Here is a 21,521-nt window from a genome sequence, read left to right as displayed (position 1 = left end):
AAAAAAAAAACACTTTTGTATCGGTTGAAATCGCGTTCTGCCATCTGGTTCCGAACTGATGCTTGTCGCCTCGATAGGAAATGTGTATAAGCTCCAACGCGATTGGTTAGAAATTAGAGACCGACGGAAATATTAGTTTTTGGGCAGTTAAATGTGCCGTTAAAATAGAAACACCATCATTTAACATGTTATTAAAGTTTAATAACATGTTAAATTATAATTTTTATATGATTTAATCACGTTAAGTAAATCGAATATGAAGTGTTGGGCTTTGACCTGCTAATATTTGGGGCCTGGAATCTGTAACCCATCAATTGAAATAATTGGACCTGAACAATTCATCCTGGGTCATATTGGCAAATGCATTGCGCAATTGTCAATACCTCATTTTAATAAATATTAACATCAACATATCTGCCATTGTTAATTAATTGAAAATTCATACTTACATACACCCTTATATTGGACATTATCATGACCTAGATTCTGTCTTAGAAGTAGAATTGATTTCGTACCAAATACAAAACAAGATATACTTTAGCAAATATTTGTATAATTTCCTCAATATATTATTTTTTTTCAATTTGAATTCTTATATAATAATTTTCATTATTTTAAACAAAAAAAATTTCCCAGTGCATCAATTGGTTGTTTGATGGAAAGCCCAATTGGGCCAAGCAGTCTAATTGGGCTAGCATTTTATTTTTGTTTAATTTATAGCGATTATTTTTAAATGAGAGTATAGATTACAGAAATTTTTTATACAGATTTGAATGATTTATGTGTTCAATTTTGTTTAGAATTAATTACTTAATTTTGGTAGTCATATTGTAGTTATGTAGATCCATGAACTAAACAAAATCTTCCCAATTGAAAAATAAAATGGCCAAAATTAATATTTTCATTGAAGGACATGGTCTTAATAAAAAATATCATAAATACTAACAAAAAATTGACACAATAATCTTCTATTTTTCCAACTCTGACTTGTTTGTCAGAAGGGGTTGTTCAATATCAGTTTCACAATTTTGAGATTCAGTGTCTATTGAGGTGGAAATATTTTTATAATCTATAATTCTCTGTTCTTTCATTATCTTCAAATCCTCTGCTTTACACCATAACACTATATACAGTCCTCCAATAATGGCAGTAGCACCAACAACGCTGGAGAAGAAATTAGTAGAAATAATTTGTGTCAACTCTTAGAATCAAAAGAAATAAAGAGAGTTATTAGAAGTTACAATACAAATAGTAGATATCGGTGATAAATTGTAATAACCGGTATAAGTGTTCGTCGGCTGCGAGTAAACCTTTTTCATTCCAATTCTTTACTTTTTTTTTCTCATTATTTATAGATTTTTCATTGATTTATTGTTTATTTATGGTCGCAATCAAGTTTCTCGATGAGTATTTATTACTGTAAAACTATCCTGACTATAAATTTTGTGAATGTTTTGAACACAATTACCTTCCAATGTGGAGCTCTTCATGAAGAATAATAGAAGAAAGAACCGTTGTAATTATAGTCGAGAGCGGGTTAAACATAGCAGAATACAGAGGCCCTCTAACCGATATGCACCACGATTGCAGATAGAAGGTCGCAGCAGATCCAAAGAAACCCTGTAAATCATGGATCAATTAATTGTAGCTATATATGTTCCCCTTAAATAACTAATAGATCTGAAAAGAAGGCAAAAGGGTTAGTTAGGTACAGCATATATGCAAGCAAAGAGGTCACTCAGAGAAGTGAAACACCAAATGCTCAAATCACCAGGATGCATGAAAAATGTTGCCGCGGCTGCTTGTAGGGCTGACATTAAGCATGTCCATGCCGACAACGATAACGGGTCGGAGTACGATTTGCAAATGGGAACCTACAAAAAAGGGAAAGACCAAAACTATCATATTTCATTGGAACCACTCTTAGAATGAAGAAAATATTTGCATTAATCAAGTATATATGCAAGTGAAATATAAAAAGATCTGGCTAGTTTAAATAATCTTTTAATCAAGATTTGGAATTTAGTAACATGAGAACACAAAACTCTTTTATTTTATTCTTTGTATTCACAATTTAATATTGTTGTAATCTTTAATTAAAGTTACCTGTAATATAAGCCATAAAGACCATAAACCACTTGATCCCATGAGACAGAGGCCACCGATAACCCATTTGTCGATATTCGTGTGAAGATCCACCATTAAATTTTGGAAAGACATGTTTAGAAGCTTTGGTCCTTTAAAGAAGGCCGTTGTCATTGCTCCTCCTAAACAAATCATGGTACCAAGTATCTTAGCCCAACTTCTTAAACTTCTTAATTTCACTGTCTCTAATCTGTAAAATGCGAAATGACGAATTCAAATAATTTCATTGTCTGTTAATTTCACATATAAAATAAGATTAAAATTTTAAGAGTATAAAACACACCCAACAGAAGCAGCCATTACAAAAGTAATTGCTGGAATTAGGTTGCCCATAGCTGCTGCCATTGATGGAGAGCCCAATTGTATCCCCTGATAATACAATGACTGATTGATTGTGGCACTGTTGAGTATATATATAAGACATTGGAAAAGTAAAAATTTAAATATAAATCAATATAATAAATTCCCAGCTTAATTGAATTGCATGTAAGTTCATACATACCCTGCTAAAGATGCAATGAAAACCAATCCAAAGCCTTTAAAACTGAGAGACATGTCAGACACCCTGCCCCTGTAAATTTGTTAGGTTCTGAGTTAATCAATATGCTTAACATTTTAAATTATTTCAGATCAACAAATGATAATTAATAATGACACGAGTATTGATGTTGTGTAAAACACAGACATGCAGTTAATTCCAATTTAGGTTGGTTTGAATAATGTCTGATCTGCTCATAATTTATAGTATGAACTGAAAATATTTATTCAATGGACTTTTCAGTTCAAAATGCTCATTATTTGGAGATCTCCTAATCTAACATAAGTTCTTTCTCTTTCTATGAAATTTTTGTGTCAGTGCTATGTAAAAAGTGTTTAAAAAGAAACTATATAAAGTACGTACCTCTTTGCAAGAAGTGTGAAAGGGATTAGAAAAAGAGATGCAAAGCTCTGTCTGTACACCACAAAAAGCATCGTGCTGAAACCGCGGTTGAATGCCGCTTTCGATAGGAGATTCATTACTGCATATATGCACTGTGTTGCTACCATGGCCATCCATGGTTTATGTTCATCTAGGCTGAACCCACTCATTTCTGTGTTTACACCTAGAGAGAGAGAGAGAGAGAGAGAGAGAGAGAGAGAGAGAGAGAGAGAAGAACTAAGTAGGAACCAGAGACGACGTAGGTAACAACTAGGATTTGATGTGTACAATTGTACTGTTGTACATATTTATATTGGTTCTATTATAGTATGCATGCAATGTACTGATTAAATAATGGAGCCCACAATAAGCTGTCGTTTGCATGTGGTATATGCTTATCTTTCTAGGTTGAGTTTAGGTGGAGAACTTGTGTTCTTTGATGGAATTTATGTCATGCAAAATTATACCGCAATTCATAAATTCAAGATTTGCCACGATCTGAAACTTAACGTTACTTGATCCATAGCTATGATCTTCCGGAGAGACACAAATTCTATTTGTTACTACATATAAGTAGTAAATCGAGTAGAAGAAATGAAAAAAAATGACAAATAACAAATAAATTTTTTAAGTTAACTTATTTTAAATGACAAATAACATTCTTTATATAATATAAAAAATTGAAAGAAATGAAAAAATGATCAATTAATTATCAATCAAACCAAAATATCCTTAAATAACATTTAAAAAATTGAAAAACATTGGACCAATCAAAAAATCGAGTAGAAGAAAAACGAGTACTCTTAATTATCCTTTATTATCAATTAATGATCAGCTTACGTGGCTAGCCAGCTAGGTGCTCTTTATCCTTTATTATACGACGTCCAAGTTACTTAATGGATCAGATCATTTCATAAGATATATATATATATAGTATTAGGATGTAGGGACCGGGTCCAACTGTCTCTGTCGGTGGGGCCCACCAAATAGTCCCCTTTCACATTGTTTGATTGCTATTGTTTATCATAACAAAAATCTTTTTACGATGTATATCATTAATCTCTACTCTCTTGTTAAGCACGTAGATGTTTTAGTTCGTCAACGTCTATGATGAAAAAATAAAATTTCGAATTGAAATCATTCGAATAAATGGATTATCTTTTTTCTTTTTTCTTTTTAGTTCTATGTATAATTTTGATATTTTTTTTACGTGTAGAAGTATAAATTTATTTAGACATGTACTCGTTTCTCCAACACTCTCTATCTCACAAAATCTACGTATCCTCCTCTTTCCTCATTTTTTTTTTCACAAAAATTTTACTAAACACTTATTTGTTTGCCAGATACTCGATTTTTTTATTGGTCCAATGTTTTTCAATTTTTTAAATGTTATTTAAGGATATTTTGGATTAATTGATAATTAATTGATCATTTTTTTATATTATATAAAGAATGTTATTTGTCATTTAAAATAAGTTAACTTAAAAAATAAAATTCTAAAATTCTAAAAAAATAAGTTAACTTAAAAAAAATTATTTGTTATTTGTCATTTTTTCATTTCTTCTACTCGTTTTACTACTTACAGTAACAAATAGAATTTGTGTCTCTCCGGAAGATCATAGCTATGGACCAAGGTAACGTTAAGTTTCAGATTAAGAGTTCACTAGAAGATCGTAGCAAATCTTGAATTTATCATGAATTGCGGTATGATTTTGCATGACATAAATTCCATCAAAGAACACAAGTTCTAAACTCAACCTAGAAAGAAATGAAAAAACGAGTAGAAGAAATGAAAAAATGACAAATAACAAATAACAAATATTTTTTTTATATTATATATTTACTATAGTCAGTACATAAATTTTTTTAAGTTAACTTATTTTTTTAGAATTTTAGAAATTAGTCACTTTTATGGTAATAATGAAGAATTTTAGAAGTAAGATTAAAATTCAATATTAAAATGGTAACCGAATAGCTCTTCATTCAGAAGGGCATAGGATCGAATCCGGAGACTGCAGAAAATCAGAAGGGCATAGTAACTAAAATTGGGCCTTCTCCGTAGCGCATGTTTGAATTCTATTTAATATCAATTTAGTGAGTCCTTATTTTAAAATTGGAAAACTTACTAGTTTAATTTCTGCACTATAAAAGAGCTGAGCCACATGATATGCATTATTCAAAAACAATATATTCGCCAAAAATATCTCATTAATCGAGGTTAAGTTAAGGCAATAATTAATAACATGCTTATAATTTTTGTATTCGCATTTATTACAGATTTGTAGTTAGGTATTGTCTTTTTTTTTTTTCGAACTTTTGAGGTGTAGGACACCACTATTTGTTACTATAAGTAGTAAAACGAGTAGAAGTAACAATTAATGTTTGATCAAGTAGCAAAAGCAATGTTATCATATCGAACTGGACCGGACATCGAACCGCTAATGCTTCGGTTCAGTGGTTCACTGGTCGGACCTGTGGTTCAACCGGTTCAATTGCTGTTTTTTTAAAATATATATAACTTATTATCTAAAAGCCAAACTAATTATATACAAAGAGAGTATGTATCTGGTTCAATAGAACATGCAATTCTAACAAACTCTAACAAAGAGTACATGTTAAAAATCATAGAGAAAATAGAAAAGCAATAACATAATAGAAGTCCAACATCTAATTATCTGATATACTTGACTGTTGACACATAATATGTTGTAAGTAGCCTCCTAACACAAAATAAAATGTTTAATACTTTTAAAAGCTACGACATTTAACTAACAACAAAATTAAAATGATAAAACTTAGAAATCTAAAACTAAGTAAAATGCCACTCAGTAACTGAAATACCATGATATATATATCATGGTTAGGATTTGCATGTTCTAGGTGCTGAGAAGGTAGGTGGTGAGGTTTTTGCTGAAGGATCCGATAGAGGGTTCAAGAAGTGGTGCTGTGGCAGGTGAAGCAAATGAAAGTGGAGTTCTTTCTCACAAGAATAATATGGAGATTAAGATGTCAAAAAAGATCTCGGTAAACAAGATTCCAAGCACTGTGAGAGATCTGCTAGGTACAAGCTTGCTTGAGGGGCTGGCAGTGGAACACAAATTCCCAAATGGAAGGGTATGCCAATTTTGTTTTAATTTGACAAGTTAGTTTAATGTCCTCTTCTTATAGTTCTTTCTTAGATTACCATGTGACATTTTACCAGTGTATAGTTCTTTCATCTGAGTAGCAGACCAGCTTGGTACCAATTTAATTTAGCATTTGTTTGCTAGACCCTTTGGATAGAACATAAACTCAACTGGTACCTATGAGGTATGGTATTGCTCTAGCTCACTTCTTGTTTGTAAAGTAGAGTTTGAAAAATAAAGAATATAAAAGCCTTAATTGTTGGTAAATTGTCTTAATCTGATTCCAGGTCATTGTTATCCAATAATAAGAAAAATGTCTTCACATAAATCTTTAGAATAAGCAATGTGTTCATATAAGGACATTGTTGTCCATATCTTTCAAACAATCATATCTCTTTATCCTTTTGAATGTCTTTCTAAATCTTACACAGTACATAGATTATGGTTAGAAGTATTTTTCTATGATTTTTACATAATTTTTGAATTAACAAATTGAGAGAAACAAATAAAATAACTTGGATCTGAAAAATAAATAGAAAGAGTCAACCGAGAGTTGACCAGATTCAAAAAATATAATTTTAATTCAAATAAAAGTTTATAAATTAACAAACATTTGCGTTCATCTTCTCTACATATTTTGAAGCACTGACATTGCATAATATTAAATTATTAATTTAAAGTTTAAGAAATTGATGAATATTGAGTAATTTTGCTCATTTCTTCTATGTAAAAAACTGGAAAAAAAATGAGATTCTTGTCTCTTATGATTCGACACTTGAAATGAATTGTGTTAAGCTTAGATATACTTGACATACCTATAACCATGGAATCAGATTAAGGCAATTTAGCAAGAATTTACCTTCAACATTCAAATTTTTTTGTATTATCTGTCAACATTCAAATTTCTTGTCCATAATCTGATTAACATAATTTAGCAAGAAAGAGTGTTTCTGGAGAATTTACCTTCAACATTCAAATTTCTTGTCCATATAAAAATTTACCTGCAGTAAAATAATTTCTTGTATTATCTGTCACTATGTGCACGACATTATCTGTCACAACATTTCAGCCAAGCCGGATCTGTTTTGCCTCTTGTATCTGTTTTCGGAGGAGGTGCGGCATGCCCATATGCTTTAATATTAATTGCCGACATAGTTTCTATATAACAATAATGATTAGGTTCTTAAAAAATATATGAAATGGCAAAAATTGAGGTTTCATGGGATATATGAATGTGATTCACATAATAAGTTCAAAACCATGCTTTCTGAAGTTTACAATTAAGAGGTTAGTACCTTGTAGTTACACATTTGATTTTACTGTAATATATTTCTAAGTTAAAAAGCAAGAAGTAGAAATATAAAAAAATCTTGTCAACTTAGTGCATTTGTTGTACCTCAGACAATCTGATAAAATATATATTTTTTTCCTCTATTTACCAGTACTAAACTCTCTTCCAGTGGAATAAATCACAATTTTAGTGATGCTTACAACCTTACTGATATGTCATCAAAAATTGTTAAGTCAAGCTTACTATCAGTACAATTTTTTGCTTGCAAGTATTTAATTGAGAGAGAAATATGTATAGATTTATTACCAGACACTTAGACACAATCATTGACAACTCCACAACTCTCATCCAATTCTTATTTTGGTTTGAGCATTTCATCGAACACCTTAAATGCATTCATCTATTCAATACAATCAATTCAAGCTTTTCAAGTTCATGTTTTGCAAATTCAATTGTAATGATTAAAGGAGATTACTTAGAGTATTTGATACAGGTCCGTTAGTGATTTCGTTTCAAGCCTATCCTTTGGAATGAGATTGAGCATATGTGCAATACACAGCGATATTTATAAGAAGATTGAAGAAGAATGGTGAACTAATTTCTTATTTCCTACCATTTCAGCGTAGGGAGAAATGGCAAGATCTGGGGAATTCGAAAAATTAGAAGATATGTGAAATCAAATTATAGCAAGAGCAAGATATGTGAAATATGATTTGAACTGCGGTTTTGCACGGTTTTATCCAGCGAATTTTCAATATGAACCGGCCGATAAAATCGTTTTTCTCTGATACAGTAGCTACAGCGATAATAGAGAAGAACCGAACTGGACAGGTGACCGGTTTCGGTTTTTTCCGGTTGAACCGACCGGTCCGGTCTGGTCCGGTTCTGATAACACTGAGCAAAAGGCATATGTCATATGATGTGATGGATTATGAGTTTGAAATTCTAATGAAAAATATTATTTTTTGTAATAACAGATGTTTAAAAAGAGTGTTGGGTAGCTTGATCCCAACTTTCTTATTAAAAAAAAAGTAATAAAACAATTTAGAGAATATCTAAATTGAGTTACTTTAGGGGATCCGGACCCAAAGAAATCACGGTGTGCTTCTTCTATTATATAGAAAAAGTTCTCCATCTTTTCAATTCTTCAAAAATATTTGATTATTTTCAAAATGTAAAAAAAAAAGTGTGTACAGTGTATCCTATGGTGCTAATCAGGATCCATTATTTTTTGTACTACGATCACATATTAAACGATTGATGAAAGTTACTGATTTGTCGTATTTGTTTATACGACAGCACCTTAATTAACAACCGGTGAGGCCCATATGACAGCTACCAGAACCTTCGTCTATTTGTCACATAATTTTTTTAAATCAGAACAAACCTAACCCGTAATCAATATGCATGAACATGGATTGGTTAAGGGCAGTTTTCTCTGATTTGTTAATTAGTCGGCAATTATTTAATTTGTTTGTGGCTATTTCATATCTACCAGCAATCAACCACACAACAAGAGGACCGCAGTATTCAGGGGCGGACCCAGAGTATAACAGGGGGCAGCCGCCCTTCCCTCCCCCTCTTGGATTTCGAGTTTTAGTGGTGATCTATCGGTACTGATCGACTTTGCCTCTTCCTATAAATTTTTTTGCCCTCTCTGCATGTTTGATTTAATTCGGACCATCCGATTTTTTTTAACACGAATATAAAAGGGGCTGTTTATCGTCGACAGACCGGATTAGCCCGGATGAAAACTAAAATATGGGTCACTTCAGAAAATTCAGATAAGATAACACGGATAGGGATGTAAATGGTCGGATACAGATTAGATAGTAGTCGAACTGTATTTTTATCCGTTATAATTTTTTGGATAAGGATATGAATTCAGATAGTCACGAATACGATACGGATCGGAATCATATGTGCATGTGATAGTTGTGCTTAATTTGTAATCTCTGAATCAGATATGAGTGTGCAATACAAGATGAAATCATTGGGGGCCCCAAATATTTTAACCAAATATGATGTTACATCATTGATAGTCTATTTATGGGTCCGGATCCCATAAAATAACTCAAAAATTGAGTTTGAAGCTGAAATTGTCTAATCAGAATACCAACCAGTTCGGTCTGAAATAGAATTGACAGATGCTGATCAGAATTCAGAAGGTTCGAATCCAAACTCAAATTTTGAGTAACTTGGGATCGGAATTCATATTTGTGTCTCCTACTTGTGTTCTTTTTTAGTCCTTTGTTGCTTAAAAATCCTCCGAAGTAACTCAAATTTTGAGTTTACATCTAAATCGTCCAATTAAAATTCGAATCAATCAAGGACACTCTTTAATTAATTTTTGTATCAAAACAAATCCGACGGTCTGGATCTAAACTCAAAATTTGGAGTTACATTATGTGATATGGATTCATGCGATAGAGCCTCAAGACTTGCCAGCGCTATTAAAATAATGAGGATAACGCTTAATTAGATGTTATGGACAACATAAGGCTTTCCGTGTTATTGTCATAAAAATCTATCATATAAACTTCAAATTTCGATCTAGGTAATTCAGTAAAGTGATTATATATATAATGAACTTATAGAATACAAATATTTATTATTTTTGAAATTTTTTTTTTTTATGATTTTATAAAAGATGGTAAAAAAAAGACTCAAATATTGACAATTTTTTTTTATTTTTAAGTCATTTTTTATCATCTTTCAAAAATCATAAAAAATAGTATTTTTTTTAAATAATAAAAATTGATATTTTACAATTTCATTATATAACCAATTTTAAAACTATTTAAATCAAAATTTAAAATTTATACAATAAATTTTTAAAATAATAATACATAAGATCTTATGATATTTATAACATTTATGTCTTACTCTTTAATAATTTAATAATTCTGTGATGCGAAAAATCGTACCATGTGTTTGATAATCTCTGAATCTGATAATATATTTATATACTAGGATGTTAACAAAAAAATGAAATCATTGGGGGTCCCAAATTCTTTCACCTAATAGATATAATGCATATGCTGTTACGTCATTGATTATCTGGCCTACGTGTCTGTTTTCATCTTTTGTTGCCTCTGCTTTAGAAATGCTCCGATTTTTTAAAAAATACCCATTAAAAAAATTAATTTAATAAAAATAATCAGATCTGAACTGAAATTTTAAAACTATCCAAATCGCGGATTTTTTCCGCGACCCAGAATTTTTATTCCGGGCCGCGGAAAATATGCGCGTCCCGAATTTTGTTTTTTTTGTTTTTTTTTTATTCCGGGCCGCGGAATCCGGGCCGCGAACTTATAGAACACAAAAAAATATAATAATAATAATAATAATAATAATAATAATAATAATAATAAAATGCAACGCATAAACGATGCATGACATCTATACGGCTTGGTTTGATTCTTGTTTCTTCTTTTATCTTTTTATTTATTTTCTTGTCGTTTATTTTTAATTCAACCTATAATCGGTGCAAGACACCTACATGGATCATGTTACGATGATAACCCCAAAAGGAATCTTAGATGTTCCCATGGTTGAAGTGACAATAATTTTGAATCTCATACAATGATTCGATTAATCTTTTATTTTTATTTTTGTTATTATTCTTGTAATTCCATTCTTTCGTCTGTTAATTAAAAATGATTATTTTTTATATTTACACCTAGATGAGATTATAAATCCCTTTTCTCAATTCCGTTACCATGTTACTACTAAACTTTGACGTTCTGTATATATGTCAACAAATAATGGAAGTTAGAAATGCTTTTATTATATGGAAAGGTAAATATAAATAAATAATGAGAAATTATATGCATCACAAATAATAATTTCCTTGTTTGTTAATTTATTTTCAAAATAGAATTCGAATTCTTTATCTGTTAACTTAGTTCCTTTACAAATAATACTTTCCTTGTTAGATAATTTATTTTCAAATAAGAATTCTGATTCCTTATATGTTAAATTATTTCCTTTACTTAGACACTTACCTTATATTAATAGATATTTATTTTATTCTTTCTCAATTGAATTGAAGCCTTCTAAAATTATTGGATTAAATATTATAGGTTTCATTTACTATCTCAATTTAATTTAATCTAACTCCTTTATTTAACAATTCGTTTAAAAAAAATTTAGGTCTCATATATATATATATATATATATTGAATAAGCATTATTTAACTATTTAAATATTATTTATTAACTCTAATTGTTTCTGATCTCAACCGAAATTAATATGTGTTATTTATCCAACAATTCATTTAATTAATAAAATAAGTCTCCTAAATTGAATAAACCTTTTTCTTTTCTATTTTATATGATACGTTGCCTACATGTATCGGTTAGAAGATTTAGTGATCACTAGCTTCTTTGTTAATACTTCGATTTGATTGTTTGATTTTTTTTAATTCTAATGGTTTCTTTCTTGCACCTCTATTTGCTGCTAGGGATTTTCATGAGTATTTATTTTAATTAGAATATCTATTTACCTTTTTCAACTTTAATTCATGATCGACCTTTTTTTTTTAACTTAATCACGTAACCTAGACTCTAAGAATTTTAAATACCTTAATTGGAAAATCAGAATTCTAGAATGATTAATATGAAGTATTAACGTAGGAGTAATGTATATATGTCGTTTAATTAGGTTCAAACTCTGAAATTATAGAAGATCTTGAGACGTCTAACGACTTCCCTACGACTACAGGTGCGGGTTTTCTAGACTTTATAAAACTATTTTACATTCCTATTGTCATTCAATTATTTATTATTATTGCATTAGTTGAATTTATGCATGTTGTTGTCGAACCATTCGTATGACTTGAGTAGACACAAATAACTTGCATGGAGTGATAGGATTCATATATTGACTAATGGACTTGCATGAATAGGATGTGTTGAGCATGACATGAACTATGTGATTGAATAAATGTGTTTTTGAAAAAGAACGAATATGGTAATTGAACAGGGGCCAATATGCTTGCATATTGTGATGTATATATTGGGTCTAGTGTTCGATTGGACCCCTCGATAACGTGACTGTAGGCGAAAGCGGTCCTGTCACGGGTCTAACCCTAGCGTCTGGCAGGAGTTCCGCGGTTAGGGCGACAACCTCTCACTGTTGGTTGGACTTCCCAGTGAATTGGCAGCCTTTTGCTGTTGGTTGGACTTCCCGCACTGAGAGAAAGTTCGATCTCTCACCCGTTTCACTTTTACGTGGGTTCCAGGTAATGAAGAGGAAGAATTCGAGCAAGGACAAGAGTGAGACTAAGCGGGAAGATATAAGAATTGATAAACTGCCACATGTTGTTTAGTTTTTGTTTCCATAATTCTATATTGATACATTGAGTCGGCATGACAGTGTCTGTGTTACTAGCCATGTCGGGCGTGATCGTTTGTTTAACTCTTTTGCTTATGAAATAAATGTGTCTTTATTTATATTGTTATTGATAATGTATGTGATGTGCACACGCCTTACATATTTATACGTGGCGGGTTGTCTCGGGGTGTGACAGGAAGAAATGATATGGGCTTTAGTTGCTTGAAGATGTGCTTGCTGGATGATTTTGTAAATTTTTTGAATGAGCTTTCTTATTTTTTTATTTTTCAATTTGTATAATAGTAGCCCAATAAAGCCCAGCGAGCCAGCTCGTCAACTCGCGAGCTAGCTAGGGCTGGCTTGTCACAAGCTGAGCCAAGACTTTTGGCTCGGGACTCCTAAGTCTAGCTCGCTCGGTCCAGGCTCGGGCCAGAATTAACAAGCTGAGCCAAGGCCCAGCTCGGCCCGAGCCAGCTCGTTTACAGCCCTAAATCTGACAAAAGGAGTTACAGTAGGAAACGTACTAATTTTGGTGGGGCTTGATTTTGTAATTTATTGCTTGTGTTTTCTTTGAGGAAATGAAGAGGAGCTGTGCCATCAAGCCTATTCTCACAAAAGTGAAACAAAATAAAATGAAGCAAAAAACTAATCGAACAAAATAATATTAAGAGGAGGGTTCAAATGCACCCAAATTTTTGTGCACCCAAATGCACCCTACCTTTTATCTCTATTTTCAAAGTCCGAATAGTCAATCCGAACCGTTAGATGCGATATATATATTAAGATGTGCTTGGAGACCAAATTTTACATTTTTTGAAATTTTTTTACTATTTATTAAGCCACTTTGAAAATCGCTGATCCAATGGTCCAGAAAATGTAAAATCAGCGATTTTCAACGTGGCTTAATAAATAATAAAAAAATTTCAAAAAATGTAAAATTTGGTCTCCAAGCACATCTTAATATATAGATCGCATCTAACGGTTTGGATTGACTATTCATACTTTGAAAATGGAGAAAAACGATTTGAAATATAGGGTGTATTTGGGTGCACAAAAATTTGAGTGCATTTGAACCTCCTCAAATATTAAATATGATAACTTTTTACTTCATTTTATTTCATTGCCTCTTCTTTATGTTTTTCTTTCCTTTATCATCATCCTGACAAAAGTGAAATGTCCAATTTGCCCATGGATTCAAGCTCATGTATCAAGATTATGTGCGTATCTCTATCCGGCGAGTGCAAATCTGCTGGAATCCATAGGTATTTCAGGGACTCTGAATTTCTCAATCCAACCATCTATATATTTCGTGATTTGTGCATAAAATTCTGTCTACTTTGAGATTCGTGTATGAAAAAATTTAAATGGTTGGATTTGGAATTTCAGGACCCTAAAATCCTATGTGGATTTCAGCAGATTTCAATTCCTATTCGGCTCGTGTTCCCACAATTTAATCTGGCACGAATCTTAAAGCAAAACCCTAAATGGGCCCCGTTCGGCCCATAAATTTCTAAGAATATAGATTGTTGCCTCACTCCACCGACTAAAAGTGAGACGACGAGACGTACTTATTCTACCGGTTTCAATCATGCCACATCGTCCAATTGATTCTCTTTTAAGCTACTCGGAGGAACAACTTACCGCAACAATCCACTCAACTCCTGTCTGTAGACCCCTCACAAAGCCTTGCGATCCCACACGCGTTCAATGAACTTCCCCTTCGAAATCACAACTGCACACGTTCCATATATTACAACATTGTATAACCCCACATTTCAGTCTGTGTCTATACTTTTCTTACAACACCGGATCCACCTTACGATTTCTATTCCAGTTCCCCTATCCGCAAAGTGCCACGCGGCAAATTGTTCACCACGTTATCAGATCCGCATTCGTATCTGAAAAATAAAAAAAACGCATACGGATATGCATGGTTTAATGAAGCCAAAACTGCTATGTTAAAATCTTTGGCCAAATTTTGTTCAAAATAAGTAGTTAATTATTGTAGCACAAGTCCATTTAAAACCTCAACAATGAACAGAAATTGGGTTCGAAAAGGACGCTGTTGAGGTGATTAAGGTTAATTATGGTTAAATTATGGCTAAATTTGGATATCTGAGTACTGATTGAGGTTCTCAATTAGTGAACTATTTGTAAAATGAAGTTAAAAGTAACTTGAAACGTGGTAATTTTACTTGTAGATATCTGTGGCGCCTGGTGGGAGGTGGAGTCAATTTAAAACCTGTTCTACAATTCAGAGAACAATAGAGATTTGGGGATTTGTTTTTGCATTTATTTTCAGAATTAACCTGGCTCAACAGCCAAAAATTATCCTGTCGAGGTACCTATTTTGTTTTCCAACAATGAATAGTACTAATTCAACTAAAAGTTAAATTAACAACTATTCTCAAATTTAAAATTAGCTCAATTCTTTGTTTTATTCAAATGTATCTTAAATGAAATAGAAGAGATTACCTCTTTGATGTATTTATTCTTCATCTTTAGATCTAAAGTAAGAATATTTATTACTAGGTTCATTTATAAATACTAGTAATCGTTTCCGTGCATAGCAATGAGAGCAAATTATGTAGTAGAAAACATTAAGCTCCTTAATAAGGATGAGAGATAATTTAAATCAAATTTGTAGAGAAAAATAATTAAATATTTTATTTATCTACAAGATAACACATGCGAACTCTAGTGTAGTGGTAAGAATTTTGGCACCAACAGAATCCAACTGGATTCGAATCCCGCCTTCAGCAGAAAAAAAGAAAAATGATGCGCAGTGCACAGGCTCGGTCCGTAAGTGCCGTGCGTGGTTTAGAGGCGCGGTCCACGGGTGCGGCGCGCGGTCTACGGGCACTGGGATCATATGCGGCGCGACCAATGCATACTTAAGTGTTGAAGCTTATAATTTGGAAAATTCATCTATGTGCGATCTGGAAATTCAACCAGTAAATCAGGACCCTTGCAGGATCTAGACATTAAGCTCCTTAATAAGGATGAGATGAGAGATATATTCATCTCAATCTCCGTTCTACTATACCAATTATAATTCTATTTTAATCTGTTTTTTTTCCTATAGTAATTGAACCCTCTCTCCTCTATAGATCTCCATCCATGTCAATCTCCGCACAAAATCCCGTTACAACCCTAGAAACCACAGGTTGTGAAAGACGAATGGAAGAAGTAACGAGAATACATATGTTCAGGATTGTGGGGTACAATTTAGAGAAGCATATCGGAAAAGGTAAATTTCTAGAGTGAACTAATTTTGATGTTGGTGGGCATGACTGGAGTATCAAGTACTATCCAAATGGTTACACTGAAGCAGGAAATAACGAGATATCGATATATCTTTTCCTTAATAGCACATCAGATTGTGTAAAGGCACAATTTAGTTTTGCTATTCTCGACCAAAGTGGATGTGTACTGACAATGCGGGCATCCGTAATACGAAATTTCAGCAGTTTTACCACCTCTTGGGGCTATTTATCATTTGCTAAAAGAACGGAACTGGACTCATATATCAAAGATGATTGTTTCGTAATTAAAAGTGTGATTAGTGTTTTTAAAACTTTTCCGGTTGAGCCAAATGCATCCATTGTTGTTCCGCCTGGTAAAATCGTAGAGCAATTCGGGCATCTTTTGGTTAATGGATATGGAGCAGATATTACATTTGAAGTGGATGGTCAAACTTTACGTGCTCACAAGTGCATTCTTGCGGTGAGATCTCCAGTATTTTTGGCACAATTTTTTGGTCCGATGAAGGAGAAATCAGCTGATTCAATAATTAAAATCGAAGAAATGGAACCTGCAGTGTTCAAAGGTCTGCTTCATTTCATATATAATGATTCATTTCCTGAATTTGAAGATATAAAAGGAAGTGATGAGAAACATGACACTAAATTAATGACTCAGCATCTATTGGTTGCGGCGGATATATACGGGTTGGATAGATTAAAGATAATATGCGAGAAGATTTTGTGCGGTAGTATTCACACAAACAATGTGGCTACCTTGTTGTCTTTTGCTGAGAGGCACTATTGCAATCATCTTAAAGAAACATGCTTGAAATTTTTAGCCCTTCCTGGAAGTCTTAAAAAACTTGCAGGAACAGAGCAATTTCAATATTTAGTTAACAATGATCCGTTAATTTTGAAAGAACTACTTGAGAAACAAGGGTAAATTAAATTAGGATGTGATAGTTACCTAATTTCCCTTTCAGTTTTTTGTTTTTATTTTATTTTTGTTGAATGTACGTATATGAATTCTGCAATATGGGGGGGTTCACTATATATAGAAGTTCTGGAATATTTGTAAGATTTAGTATTTCTTAAAGTAATTGAAATATTTTGCATGAATTGGTTTTGATTATACCCGGTTTTGATTATATAGGTTGCTTGGTTATATTATGTGGATTGTGCATATTAATTAAACAATTGAATGTCCTCGGTTTTAAGCATTTTGTTTGCATATTCATTCCTTTTACCTACAAATTAAATGGATGTTAACCTTTGAACCAATATTTAATTGGTTCGTTGATTCAACTGCATGACATGATTTTATTTTATTTTGATAAAAAAGCCTAAGCCCATTTAATTAAAGATATAGTTGACTTAGTTACAACCATCACATATTACTCAGTTTTTTTAATATAAACCCTGACACTACAAAATCATCAGCTGTAAATAAACTGTAAACACACATAATTGTTCAACTATATCATCAAAATCATAACAAGTTCTAAGCCACACACATTGGGGACTAAGGTAATATCTTTTAAATAAAAAAACTGGCACATAGCACCATCTGGTTGTCTTCATTGGGGCAAGAGTCTGATCTTCTTCATATATATAGTACCATCTGATAGTCATCAGGGTACCAGCTATCAATGGGAATAGCATCCAAGTCCTCTAGAAGCCATAAGGCAGTAGACTCTTGAACCTTGACCTGTCCAAAATGATAAAAAAAATTTTATTTAGAATGTTTGGACTTGAACAAAAAAACCTGATTTTGTCAATTTTATTATTTCGGATACTAAAGAAAATCAAAATGATAAAAAAAAATTTAAGAACAATTGTCTAAAATATAACTACACTTTCAAATAACAGAGAAAAATTAAGATTATTTAAAAAATATTTTGAAACAATTTTAAATGAGCGATTAAATTATTATTTAAATATTACACAATCTGAAAACTTTTCAATATAAAACAATTCGGTGTGTCACTTACCGGTGTTCTTATTATTAATTGGCCTCTAATAATTATTTGTAAAATATTCTAAACTTAATAATCTGATATGGATAATTATCATTTTTCACAAGCAACTTTGATATTCCAAAATATTGTAATTTTGATATTCACTAATATCTAAAAAAAACAAAATTATTTATTTTCAAAGCAATTCATAAATAGATAACTCGATGGAGCACAATGTCTTTAAATATGAGTTTGTACATTGCATCACAAGTTATGCATTCGTTCACACCAAAAGACATCTAGAGTAATTAACACACTTTATTCTTCAAATAGAAAAAAGTTAGAATTAAATTAAAATATTAGATAAGTAATACGGACTATAGTTAATGGAAATGACCTTACCATCACAACTATAACCTTATTTTTTTTTTTTACTTTCATTTATATTCAAAAGAATTACTAATTATATCGTAAATGTAGTACATTTTATCATTTAACAGAGAATGCGGGTTTCATTTTCGTATGAGACATCTAATATGAAATGGTACTAAATTGAAGTTTGTGGTAGTTATTTTAAAACAAATATTTCAGATAACAAAGAAAGATAATTGTAAAGTTTATTTCAGAACAAACTCCCGAAATTTATCATTATTTTTATTTCGTTTTGTTTTCCGTTTACTTTTGAAATGACTATGTAACGCCCAATTCCTGGGAATTAAAATATGTTACTTGTGACAAATTTTGTTTTCAGCTTCAAGATCCTCGTTTTATAAGCTCTTAAAATATCATTTTTGTACCACCAATTATATTGATGTTGAGATACTTAATATAATTAAAAATATTATTTCTGAAGAAGAATAACTCAATTATTATAAATATTATTCCTTGTGAAAACAATAAATTATATGATATGGAGATTAAATTTATGATTCTTTATTCTTTTTTGCAAGTTGTATCTCAATGAGAAACGCTGCTACTATATAGTTGCATAGGGTCTGTCTTTGCAAAGAGATGAGTTTGACATCCACTTCTTTTTATTACCTCACAAATTTTATAACTAATTAAATATATCATTATTTGTAATTTTCTGGACCAATTTGTTGATCAAAATCCATAACAATGTGGTTTTTGATGGAATCTGTTTTTGCTAAAGGCTTGGGATGAGACTGTGAACCAGGATTTCGCGACACACTTGAACCTAAACAAAGGTTTCGGTGGCAATCTGTCGCGTTTCTTGCACTGATTGAAGTGTGGATTTGACGAGCTAGCTAGCCATAATTAAATGGATGAAATGATGGTGGAGGATCGGCCGTGTAATGCTTCCATTTAAGGGATTGAAAGAGGAAAATGATTTGTAAAGTGTAATTACAAAGATAAAATCTTACCAAATTATATATACTAATTAACTCTTCTTGCGCTTGGATTATGGACAAATAATATGTAAACACTGGTGCTTTGTATTAAGTGTTCGAAAATATCTTTACTCAAAGTTGGTTCTTGAAATGTTATGAGTAAACACTGGTGCTTTGTAATAAAGGACGAATTCATGGCATCCCTAATTTATTCTAATATCGAGATATAATGTGTGCCCAATTGCCCATTAACGTGAGCCTATTAAAAATGGAAAAAAAAAAAAAAATTGAGTTTAAGTAGGTAATGGGCTAGGATGGGGTTTCGAGCCGTGTCGAATAATTCAAGCCTACAGACTTTTCTCATTAAGTTTGAGCTTTTAATGTTTTTTCATTAAGCTGGGAGTTTGAACTGAAACTCACTTTTTTTTTTTTTTTTTTGAAAGAAGTGGCTTAGCCACCAATTTTCATAGAACCGAAAATCATACAATAACCAGTATGTACCAATCAGGCAAGAGCAAAACATCAACAAAACAAAACAGCACATAGAAACCTACTACATCTTAGCATAACCAAAACAAGTAAGGAAGAAAGTAACAAGCTATAACAACACCACAAACACGTACAGATAATTCTTTGAAAGTGTAAACGGAGCGGATATCCATATATATCAGGATCCAAATTTAATATGAACAACAATGGGCAATTGGGCACACATTATATCTCGATATGGTATATATCTACTATTAAAAACGGATAGTGGTAAAACCATATTCGTATCCGTATCCGCACGGATATTTGGATATTGGATATCCGTATCTAATTTTCGGATACGGTCGGATAATATCCAACCCGTTTGCACCCCTATGTCGTTCCCAGATTCAGATTCAACTGCGGTCTTTAATGCTTCCGATGGGACAATACCTATTGTTCTATTTTCGGCTAATCTACTTGCTCTTTTCCGGATGGAAGGAGGCTTGCACGTAGCTAGTGGCCAGGAGAAAGTTACCTTTTCAAATTTATAGTTTCTAAAGTAGTCAGTATCACATGTCAATGTGTCAGACGAAATTCAACATAAGCGTTTCTATTATAACCGATATGATATTTTATTTTATTTTTTTTGTGTAGAAACATTGTGTTTATGTTTGATTTTCTGTAATATTTTACTGTTAAAATTTTACTCAGTTTAAGTTTGTGATATCAACATAAGAGTTTGCTATATATATATCATCTATTTGAAGTACAAGGGAAGCTTGGTCACAATATTTTTTATTTTTTTTCACATATAAGTTGTGCATGTTATATTAAACATGCTAATGACATCTGAATGAGTGAAAAAAAATATGAATAAGAAACAACTTAATACAAATTTATCCAAAATTAGTTTAGTACATGATCTATAGGTACTCATTTCAATTCAGTGTGAACTATGGTTAAATTTTTGTTGAATTTTCAAGATTTTATTTCAATCTGTATACAAGTGTTTATTTTCAAGGATTATATATGTCACGGAATTAAAAAAAAAATACTATTTTAATAAGTTCATATTTTTCTAGGATTATGCATTCAGCCCTTTTTCTCAGTTTAGTGCCACTTAATTAATTATTTTAATTCAATTAGACAATATATGGCTGGAATGTTAATAGAATTAATTTTGAGATTGATGATATGCAGAGGCCTAATCAAAAACATTATCAGACAGAGGCAACTTTTTTTATTGATATGACTAGCGAATTGCGAACTACCGCAAATTAATCATGGACAAAACTAAAATTGGTAACCAATTAAAAAAGGAATATCAATCAATTACAGTATTAATAAAGTGTCTATTAAAAAAGGAGTAAACAATTATTTTTAAAAGTTCGCTGCGATGAGTCAAAAGTCGCTGTTAAAATCGAGAGCTTTTTATTCATAGAAATTAATAAAATAACATGTACGAAAATATAAAAAGTATTTGATTTGCAATATTTTAAGAAAGATCGGAATCAATGGTTCCGAACCAAAGTTTTTCAAAATTTTAATATTTTTTTATTCATTCTAGACAACTTTGATGAAAAAATATATATTAAAACTATGGATCGAGATCAATGATCCCAATCCAAAAACTTTAGATCAGAACCGTTAATCCCGATCTTTCTTAAAATGTTGCAA

The 21,521-nt window shown here is 31.6% G+C and overlaps 1 protein-coding gene and 1 pseudogene across 1 annotated transcript; one reads left to right on the top strand and one right to left on the bottom strand.

Moving 5' to 3' along the window:
* Positions 1 to 886: 886 nt before the first annotated feature.
* LOC144554746 (WAT1-related protein At4g30420-like) lies at positions 887 to 3,344 on the bottom strand. The gene is made up of 7 exons (XM_078303066.1): positions 3,047 to 3,344; positions 2,648 to 2,716; positions 2,429 to 2,545; positions 2,107 to 2,335; positions 1,713 to 1,874; positions 1,469 to 1,620; positions 887 to 1,164 (listed from the first exon to the last, which is right to left on the bottom strand). The coding sequence occupies exons 1-7, from the start codon at positions 3,232 to 3,234 to the stop codon at positions 969 to 971; spliced, it is 1,113 nt and encodes a 370-aa protein (XP_078159192.1). The 5' UTR covers positions 3,235 to 3,344; the 3' UTR covers positions 887 to 968.
* A 12,654-nt stretch (positions 3,345 to 15,998) lies between these two features.
* LOC144553774 (BTB/POZ and MATH domain-containing protein 2 pseudogene) lies at positions 15,999 to 17,006 on the top strand (annotated as a pseudogene).
* Positions 17,007 to 21,521: the final 4,515 nt, after the last annotated feature.

The sequence above is a fragment of the Carex rostrata genome, chromosome 5 (assembly GCF_964058835.1).
Source record: "Carex rostrata chromosome 5, lpCarRost1.2, whole genome shotgun sequence".
Taxonomy (NCBI): Eukaryota; Viridiplantae; Streptophyta; class Magnoliopsida; order Poales; family Cyperaceae; genus Carex; species Carex rostrata.
The sequence above is the reverse complement of the archived record's forward strand: the minus strand, read 5'-3'. Positions and strand labels throughout refer to the sequence as shown.

Coding starts and splice junctions, on each gene's coding strand:
- LOC144554746 (XM_078303066.1), bottom strand. CDS start 3,234: ATGAGTGGGTTCAGCCTAGATGAACATAAACCATGGATGGCCATGGTA. Junction 2,717..3,046: donor TTCACACTTCTTGCAAAGAG/GTACGTACTTTA, acceptor ACAAATTTACAG/GGGCAGGGTGTCTGACATGT. Junction 1,621..1,712: donor TCTTTGCTTGCATATATGCT/GTACCTAACTAA, acceptor CATGATTTACAG/GGTTTCTTTGGATCTGCTGC.